This window comes from Centruroides sculpturatus, unplaced genomic scaffold, assembly GCF_000671375.1.
Source record: "Centruroides sculpturatus isolate CEXI.00-Female unplaced genomic scaffold, Cexi_2.0 scaffold2984, whole genome shotgun sequence".
NCBI classification, from domain to species: Eukaryota; Metazoa; Arthropoda; class Arachnida; order Scorpiones; family Buthidae; genus Centruroides; species Centruroides sculpturatus.
The window spans coordinates 1-9710 of NW_019387076.1; the positions used below are offsets into that span (position 1 = coordinate 1).

Consider the following 9710-nt stretch of genomic DNA (forward strand, 5'->3'; position numbering starts at 1 on the left):
ATAAAGAAAAGGTAAAATTAGTTAATAGTCAAAACAATAATCATATTAACATAACACATTAACTTAAAAATATTTAAGAAAAATGAAAATAATTTTAAGATACTTGAAAACAGTTTATATGAAGAGCACATTCAATTTCAATTACAATGCTCTTGTTATAGAATTTGTTAATAGTTTAAAAATTGCCTTAATACAAGAATAAGGAAAACAGAACAGTCATATGAGTCATCTAGTGTCAAAATTAGCAATTCCCATTTGGAAAATTTTCATAAGAAAAATTCAATTATTTCAAGAGAAAGTTCTGTTTTATATGTAGACTGTAATGATAAACTGATTTAAAATAGTTTAATTTTAAGATAAGATCAACTACTACATAAACATATACTTAATATAAGAAATGTTTTTGTGCCATACATTCTTGGAGATGGTTAAGTATTGAACTAAACACCTCAGGATATATAATAAATGCACCTGAAAATTATAGTAATAAAGTCAAAATTTGTACAACGTAAAATTATTATAAACTTGGAAATGACTATTTATTTAAAATATAAATAGCCTAATTCATACAATGGGGAGTTAAATTTATGTCAAGTACTACTGTTGTATTGTATCAAACTTAGAACTAGTTTTTAATTTATCATTTCAAAATTTTTATATTCAATCCTGTTAATCTGAAAATATTAACTTTTTAAACATTAACTTAAAAGTAAAATATCATAAATATAAATTACCAAACAGCATATAATATAAGCATATGTTATAGACATAAAAATAAATTAAGTGTGTGCTCAATATACATATATGATTTAATTTCATATTAATAATAATTCATATTTTTTACATTTATTGTTATTAATAAAATAGCATGTAGGCCTACTAAAGTTCAAATATTTCATGTGTTATATTCTCTGTGTTCAAATATATTATACAATATTTTTACAAAGAATAAAAAAACAATACTGAACTGAAATCTTGATCAAGATAAGTAATACTGTATATAAATTAACTTTACAATAAAATATTTTGATTAATTACATGGGCCCCAACTCGGGTTCCGACCACAGATTTTGGGTCCATGATTACAGTAATTAACAAAAAATTTATCAATAATATGTAAAATTTAAATCTGTATAAATAGAATAATTTTTAAATATTCTCATTTAATTATCTATTTTTCGATATATTACTGCTATAAAGATCTCGTTACTTCCAGAGAAATATCGTCTTGATTAATTTATTGAAACTTCTTACATTTTCTTTCTAACGTTTTCAATAATTTGGAATAAATGGTTGGCCAAAAGATTGTGCGATATGAGGATAAAAGTTCAAAACCGATTCACACATAATTTATCACGGGTTAAGGCATCGTTTCCATTACTTTTCTGTGCTTGGCCGAACCTATTGTAGGTCAAGTCTACATGAACTGAATGTAACTGTGGCAACATTAAATGATGTTGGTGTCTTACGTTAAGTAATCAATCAATAGAAATACAATACTGTAATTGTTTTTTTTTTAATAAATACAAAATAAACTACATATCATTTTAAACGAATTCCATCATATGTATTATCCAAAGTATCTATAAAAGTGATAGAAAAGTAGAATATAATTAATTTTAATTACAAAAAGTAAGTTATTAAAAATTTGAGTTACAATTTGAAAAAAAATTGTAAACGTATAAATTCCCACTGTTGTCCATCTGTCTGTCTGTCTGTCTTTCCTTAATCTCGAGAACAGAGTTAGATAGATGAAAGCTGAGATCAGATTTGGAAATATTAGGGGAATGAGGCTTCGATTAACTAAATATAAACTTCCGATGCACACAGAAAATTACGTTATTTCAATTCAAAAATTTTCCCTGTAAGGAGTTAGAATAATGATACAACTCTGTTGCTAACAGGAAAAGTATTATGTACAGTACAGGGGCAAGACACTACTAATTTGTGATGCAGAACATATATTTTAAATTAAGTAAATTAAAAATCTGATTAAAAATTACAGCCCGGTATTGTGACGATGTCATAATACATAGTTGCTCGTTTTTAATCATTCTTTGTTAAAATATTTTCAAAATATCATTATGATAATTATCAGTTATTAACTTCAATAAATGATCTTTCAAGAATTATATTTAACTTGTAGATTATCTTCGAATTTATCTAGTTTTTTGTTGGTATAATGTGTAATTTCAGTAAAATTTAGAATTGATTGAGAGATTATTAACATATGCGGATTAAAATACGTTGATACAGGTAACAGGGGTTAATCCCTCCCTATTGAAATAAAACAAAAGTTATTTATTTGAAGACTTTGAACTTCAAAACATTATTTTAAAAACATTTATGATGGCAAATTTAGTTTATTGAACAATCCTATACAGATAAATATAAATATTAGCCTAATGCATTTAGGTTAATGTTTCTTTCTACCGATTTTAAATCAGTTTAGCTGAATATTACAAAAATGTATTTTGCTTTAATCAATATCTAACACCGTTCCTAGCTTATTTTTCACGTTAGACATTATTTAAATTTGTGTACCTTAACTTTAATCTTAAGTAACCTAAAATAAATATATTTAAATAAGAAAAAAGTAAAGTATACCCTCCCGTTGTTGCATTGCATAAAAGTTTATATAAAATAATATATATAGTATCTGCAGAATATACTTTGATATTTTGCCATACCAAAATTTGGTCGTCCTAGGAATGTGCGTGAAATGTGTGAAAAGAAAGGACGAACTAGCCACGCCAATTTCTTTGTAAGAATTACTAACTTAATAAGAATTATTCTTCGTCATATAAAAAAACAGAAAAAAAATCTTGTTTTGAAATATTTCAAGTAAAGTTTCCATTTACATAATATTGTGTCAGTGTATTTAGACTTGGAATTAAAATAAATTCGATGACATTGAAGTTTTTCTCCCCTTCATAAAAATTATGTAAATGAAAGGATTACTGAAGGCATAAAAACTAGAAGTCATTCCTGTTTCTCTAATTGTGGCTTTAAAAAAAAATCAATGTTAGAGTGGTGTCCTAATTTTTGACTTTTTTTTTCTTAAATCATAAACTTTTAAATCAAGTTTGTTAGTTAGCATTTTATAATTATATTGTTTTACATTAAATGTTATACAATTATGTTGTCATATAATTAAAAATGTTATTTAAATTGTTAGTGTTATAAAGTCTCACTTGCATTTTGCTAGTCTATACAGTAGGTATTCCTATATGTGTTCGTCTTTTATCTTGAGATGCTACTTAATTATTATCAGGGTCGTCAAGAAGAGATGAGATGAGGATTTTTTCCCAGCCAGAAAACTTAGGGCCTTTAGTGGTTTCTACTATAAATTGATGTTATTTTTCTATAAATAAATAAAATATTTAAAATTGCTATTTATTAATAAACATTCTACAATAATTCATTCGTTCAAAAAAGATAAAAGAATTCTGCTAAGAAACAAAAGGCACCTCTCTATACACCAAGCTTTTGTTTGTTCTAATTATTGCTAATTGTTTACATAAAATTAAATTTTCATCTTCAGAATTTGTGCCAATTTAAGCAAAATACGGATTCATACTTCTTTTTAGTGGAAGGTTTAACAATATAATTATTTATTTGCAAACATAATTTTATTTAAGTTCATAATTATAATTAAAACATTAACTTAAGTCATCCAACTATGAAAAATAGCGATGCTCAGTATCAAATCATGTCATCTTCACATTAACTAATCAAGGTCAACTATATTTGTCCAGTTTTTCAATAACTATAATTAACAACACCAATTTAGGCAAGAAATGTCTTTACATTTTTATATATTGCAAGATTTTAATGTTACCATTACAAATTTTAGAAGTAAATTTAAAAATAAATTTAAACGATATTTAAAAATATCGTTCTATTATAATAAATTACAATTTTTCATTTAAACAATAAAAATTAACAGACTAGCTATTTAATCACGGAAAAAAATGATACTGTTATCCTTGATTCTATAATAGATTTCAGTAATAAAGAAAATACCAGAAATCTAGGTCTTTTTTTATATTTCAAATTAGATTTATCTCCTAAATTTGACAAGTAAATTTTGTGCATAACTATTTTTATTTTAATCAATGTTTTTCCTTTAAAATATTCTTGTCTGAACTCATATTAGTGAAGTGGCTAGACGTTCGGAATTAAGCGGGACAGTCCGCTTAAAACTGAAAAAAAAAACATCTCGCTTTTGGTCTGTTTCTTAATTATATTCAAAAGTAGCCAGTATTTATTGCATGATTTAAAAATCAATAATGAATTGCATACGAGTTATGGATGGGTAATACAACTGGGTAATACATTTCCAATTTGGCTACTGCTTCTACAAATTGGATATTAAAATGATTGCTCATTTTAATATCCAATTTAATATCCAATTAAAATGTAGATATTATAAATCCTTATAAATATTTTCATAGATATTTATTTGTGAATCATTTATAATAATTTATTTCATTCAAAATTGTAAATCTACTAATTAAATATAAATAAAAGTAGTTCAAGGTGAAGATATGGCAGATTAGACAGTAGGACTCGACTGCTTCATGTTAACAAGATGATTATTTTTTTTATTAAAAAATACTCTGATATGTTAATTATATTCTTTAAATCATCAGTTTATTTTTAAATAAAAACAGACACTAAAAATAAAGATACAGTTTCAACAAAAGGAAAGGATATTTAAAGCAAAACTATTTAATACCTTTGTAATCATTTTATTAAAAACACTGTATACGATTGAAACAATTAATATGTATTATAAACACACGTAAAAGGTATTTAAAGAAGTAAGAAAAAATTACCAAATTTGAGGTGCCTTTGTTAGAAAATGGTTGAAAAACTGTCTTGTTCCATTATTCCAGTCCAATCTAATTACTTTTCCGGCTGTTATATATAACAGAGGGAAAGTATGGAGGTCAGTCAACAAATGACGCCCGAAGATTTTTACATTTTTGGACTTAGGACAACTTGAAACGTCGAGAAATACAAAAAAATTCGGAGATAATTTCTGTAATGTATAAATGTTAGTTTGTGTGTGGCACGATATTGTTCACCCTCTTTGAAGCTTAATAACTTCTGTACTTTTTGTCGAAAAGGGAGGTTTGTTTATTAGAAGAATTGATGCTATTAAATTTTGGTGGTTAAAGGTCGAGGGAGAGGGGAGATAATGGGGGTCATGTGTATTTCCAGTAACGGTAAAGGTCAATTTTACTCGTTATTAACATTTACAATTTTTTTTAAAACTCATCCCTACCCTTAAAATGAAGCTTTTTACCATTTTATAATAGTTAAAAATATAAAAAGTTTTTTAATTAAATGTGATAACAGATGGCGCAAGCAAAATTTTAAATGTTGCCGGGAAAGTTCAGAAACTAGTTGTTGATTTATTTTTTCATAATACAGTAGAGTCCCGAAAACTCGGCCTAATGTGGATCGAAGGGTGGCCGAGTTTGTGAAAATGCCGGGTTATCGGGAATAGGGTTAAAAAAGAATAAGTATGAGTTTTTTTCTTTTTTTAAGGGATAAAGATAGACTCGAAAAGTTAATTTGACTTTTTGTAAATAGTCTAAACTTCAATTATAAATAAGTACGAGTGTTTCCTCAGAAAATACTGTACTGTACTTGCATGTACTTGTATGATTGAGAATACAACAGAGAGTAAACTGCCCAAATATCCTTAAACAAAGGAAAAGTAGTCTACTGTAGGCCTACATACTTTATAAAGGCATAGAGCCTTTACTACATAAAAATGAAAATTAATGAATACATAGTGTACAGTAACTTGCCTGATAAGATAGACCTCAGAAAAATACTTTATGAAGCATAAAGCTGTCTATAATGAAAATTAAGTAGGGGGTTTTTCGACCTGCCAGGGTGTGACCGAGTTATCCGGACTGCCGGGTTATCGAATGCCGAGTTTTCGAGACTCTACTATACTTAAAACATGTATTTTAATCTTATTTTGTGCTGTTTATTTTTATTTTTTAATTTGATACGTGAATAAAAACTGTTCCCATTTTTTTTTTAAATCGAAGGCCAATTTTAATACCATAATTTAATGAAATCGATTTATTAGTATGGACTGTAGTCTATTAATCAGTAACAAAATCATAACTGTTTTTCAAACTAAAAAATATTTTTCAGTTTAAAAAATGCTTATCATATAAGTAAATTAATTCGTAAATATTGTAAATAAATACTAATTTTATTTATATATTTATTGTCTACGTAGCCTTTATTTATTTGGATAAGTTTAATTTGTAATCTTGAGAAATTTTTTATAATATTAATTAAATATTAATACAAAAACCTCAATTTATTTTAAATTTTAGACACAAATATTAGATTTTTCTGCTCATAATATGGAAATTCTATCGACCTATATAGTATAGTCATAATTAAAGAGTAGGTGTTCAGAATTATTGGGTAAATTTCAACCAAAATTATTATATATACTGTATATAATGCGATTTCTATTTACCAGAAAAAAATGTTTTACTTTAAGATTCAAACGCTAGGAGAAATTTAGCACTGCTGTTTCTTTAATGTACATATTATACAGGTTTTCTAACGAATTTCAGGAGTTAATAAACAATGTTATCACCTTATTTCAATTACAAATTTGATTAGAGATGCGAATTACTGGATTGACGATTACATTAAAGATAAGATTCTATGTGCTGTTCATCTCTATGCTCTAAAAACTCCATTCGCTACACAATACACTCGATGGCTGAACTGAGTTATCGCAAATGGGGAATTTTATCTTTAAAGACAACTTGATTGGAAACATTTGCCTTGATAAAGGAGGCACTTGAAAAAACTAACTATAACAGTGAGTTATTCGAACGTTATCAAAGTTATTATATTTAAATTGGAGATTAGAGACTTATACAAGAAGGAGCATAAGGGGGCACAGGCATCCTGCGTATATCTGTTTCCAATTTCTTCAAATAATATCTGACATATCAATGCTATAGTTTGCAATATATCTAGAAATTATTTGAAATTATATTTTTGGAATTTATAATTTATAAAGGCACTTATGATTAAAGCTCATCCCGATTTAAGAGGGATTTCTAGGAAGGACGTAAATCGGGGTTGCACTATACTGTGTAGAAAAAACTCTTTATACTTAAACATTATGCTAAATAATTAAAATAATTATTGAAATCAGATTATATTTATTATAAAAATGGATAAAATTTTAAATAATACACTTACTTTTTAATGAATTAAGTCAAAATATTTTAAAATTAAAAATAAAGACACGTCAATTTAAAAATTTTTCATTTTCAGAATAGAAGAAATATTTAAATTTCATATTCGATAAATTTCGCATTCGATTGAGTTCATTCTTTGAAATATAGATTTGTGGTCAAATAAATTTGACTTACAGAATTAATCAACAGTAATAAAGGTAAAGTTAGAGTTTAATTTGTAACAAAGTTTTTCTTCTGAAAGAAATAACAAAATTTATTACTAATATGTATGGATGTGTGATGGGTAATTTTTATAAAAATATAAATATCATTATAAATTTGTTAAAATTAAATAATAAATATCATAATCATATCAATTGTAATTACAGAAATTGAAAAAATTGATGAAATATTTTATTAATAATTTATAAAGTTATTTATAATTAGAAAAGTACATTATCTTTTTATGTCCTTTTTATGAAGATATATCGGTTCTAATTTTATCTAACATGGTTGGCTTATCCTGCAAAGTGATCATCCAGCATATATGATATCATGATCTGAACTTGCCACGGGAAACTAGAATGATTCAGACCCTATTCAAATCAAATCATTCACGACATAGACGAGTTTTGTACTGTTATTTGGCTGACTGAAACTAGTTAGATCAAATTGATTGCTTTCATGTTAATTAATTGATTGTGTTATTATTGGAAAGTTATTAAGCTTTTATTTTAATGATGCGCATCACTTTTTGATTAGTTCTTAAAGTGAAAACTATCCAAATATGTGTATAGTGATTACACGAGTTATTATACCATATAATCATTTTGGCAAATAAAATATTGATTTATCAAAGTAAAAATAAATATACGTTTAAGTAAATAAATATTTTCGCAAAGTAAATATACATTTTTGGCCATGTGGTTTCAGAAATGTCAATTTAGCCTTGCATCAAAAAAACGCCACTATTTTAGAATTGAACACTCGTTCTAATAAACGAGCACTCAATTGAGTATCTCTTACCCCATTCTGCAGCCTGGCCAAATCCACGATGAGCCTGAAAAGAGTCCTCTTAGGTGCCCACAGGACGATTTATTTATTTAGTTATTTTATTACAATTACAGATAGAGCATTAGTTATGTCGAAATGGAATTGAAGTTATTCCGATTCTTGTGGAAAACTTAATCAGTACTAGTTATTTACATTGATCGATTTAGGACGGAAAAGAAAATTTGAAAACAAAGTAAATTCGTAAAAATTAACTCCGGTTTACTTTCAATTTTATTTTCACATTTGATCAATCTAGAATCCACAAATTTCAAATTGTGCTGATAAAAATATTTCACCGAATCTTTCAGATCCAAATACCACTGATGTTGCACATACGTTAGGTAAAGGTGGCAATAACATGGATATCGATCAATCAGAAATATCAAGAATTTCAGATGATAATATTGACAACCACGAAATTGTTGACATCTCGGATGAAGTGTCTAATGAAGTCTTAACCGAATCTGCTAGACATGGAGAATCAACAAATCTTACATCATCCGCGAGAAAATTAGGAGTAGATCGCCAGTCACGAAAATTTAGAGTACGTATTTAAATACATTAATTAACATTTATAATGTTAAATTAAACTATTTTTCTCGTTGCTTTTCTCAGATTCCTGTCACAATATGGATACTGGTCACAATATTATGCCTTTCAGCATTGGTTTTCGAAGTTGTACTTTGGGGACAAACTGGTTTTGGAACTTTACCCAAAATTTTTCTGCAAGTTTTTGTCATCATCATCATTATAACGGCTTTATCTCAGATTATTGTAATCAAATGGTCGAATGAATTAAATACTATGGAAAGTATTACTAATTTAATACACAATTATACATATAATAAGAACACTCGGGTCTCACCAACTTAACGGAACTTTCAATAAGATAAGGTTAATAAACATTAATTATTTTTCAGCATTTTGAATTGTATGAATTTGTGAAATGTTATTTATGTTAGAATGTAAAATATGTATAATATATTTCGACTAAAGTTTTTATTTTTATTTTTTCCTTATGTCTTAAGTTCATAAACCTGCTTAGATTCTAAACTATTTTATATTTAAATGTAAATATAAAATAGAAATTATCTCTATGGATTTTGTAAAATGTTAAATGTAATTTTATTTGATGTGTTTTGAATAAAATATGTCAGCATATGAATTTTGAAAATGATTAGCTTAGTTTATGAATAATACATAACAGTTTGTCTAGTCATAAAAATAATTATTTAAGTAGGCCTATAGGAAAATACAAAAAATATTAATATATGGTTAATTAATTATTTCTTTATTACTAAATCTTAAGACCGGTTATTAGGCAAACCTAGGCATTCGCCTAGGGACACCATGATACTCGCGTGCCAGCATTACTAAAAGAAAGAACATTAATTAGCATTAAGTAATAAAATATTT

The 9710-nt window shown here is 26.4% G+C and overlaps 1 protein-coding gene across 2 annotated transcripts; it reads left to right on the forward strand.

Moving 5' to 3' along the window:
• Positions 1 to 7323: 7323 nt before the first annotated feature.
• On the forward strand, positions 7324 to 9216 carry LOC111616136. 2 transcript variants are annotated; one of them, XM_023357561.1, is made up of 4 exons: positions 7350 to 7459; positions 8369 to 8487; positions 8603 to 8838; positions 8910 to 9216. In XM_023357561.1, exons 3-4 carry the CDS (start codon positions 8653 to 8655, stop codon positions 9165 to 9167), a joined length of 444 nt encoding a protein of 147 aa, XP_023213329.1. In that variant the 5' UTR covers positions 7350 to 7459; positions 8369 to 8487; positions 8603 to 8652; the 3' UTR covers positions 9168 to 9216. The 2 variants fall into 2 exon arrangements, with proteins under 2 accessions (XP_023213328.1, XP_023213329.1); XM_023357560.1 differs by lacking the exon at positions 8369 to 8487 and having other exon boundaries at positions 7324 to 7459.
• Positions 9217 to 9710: the final 494 nt, after the last annotated feature.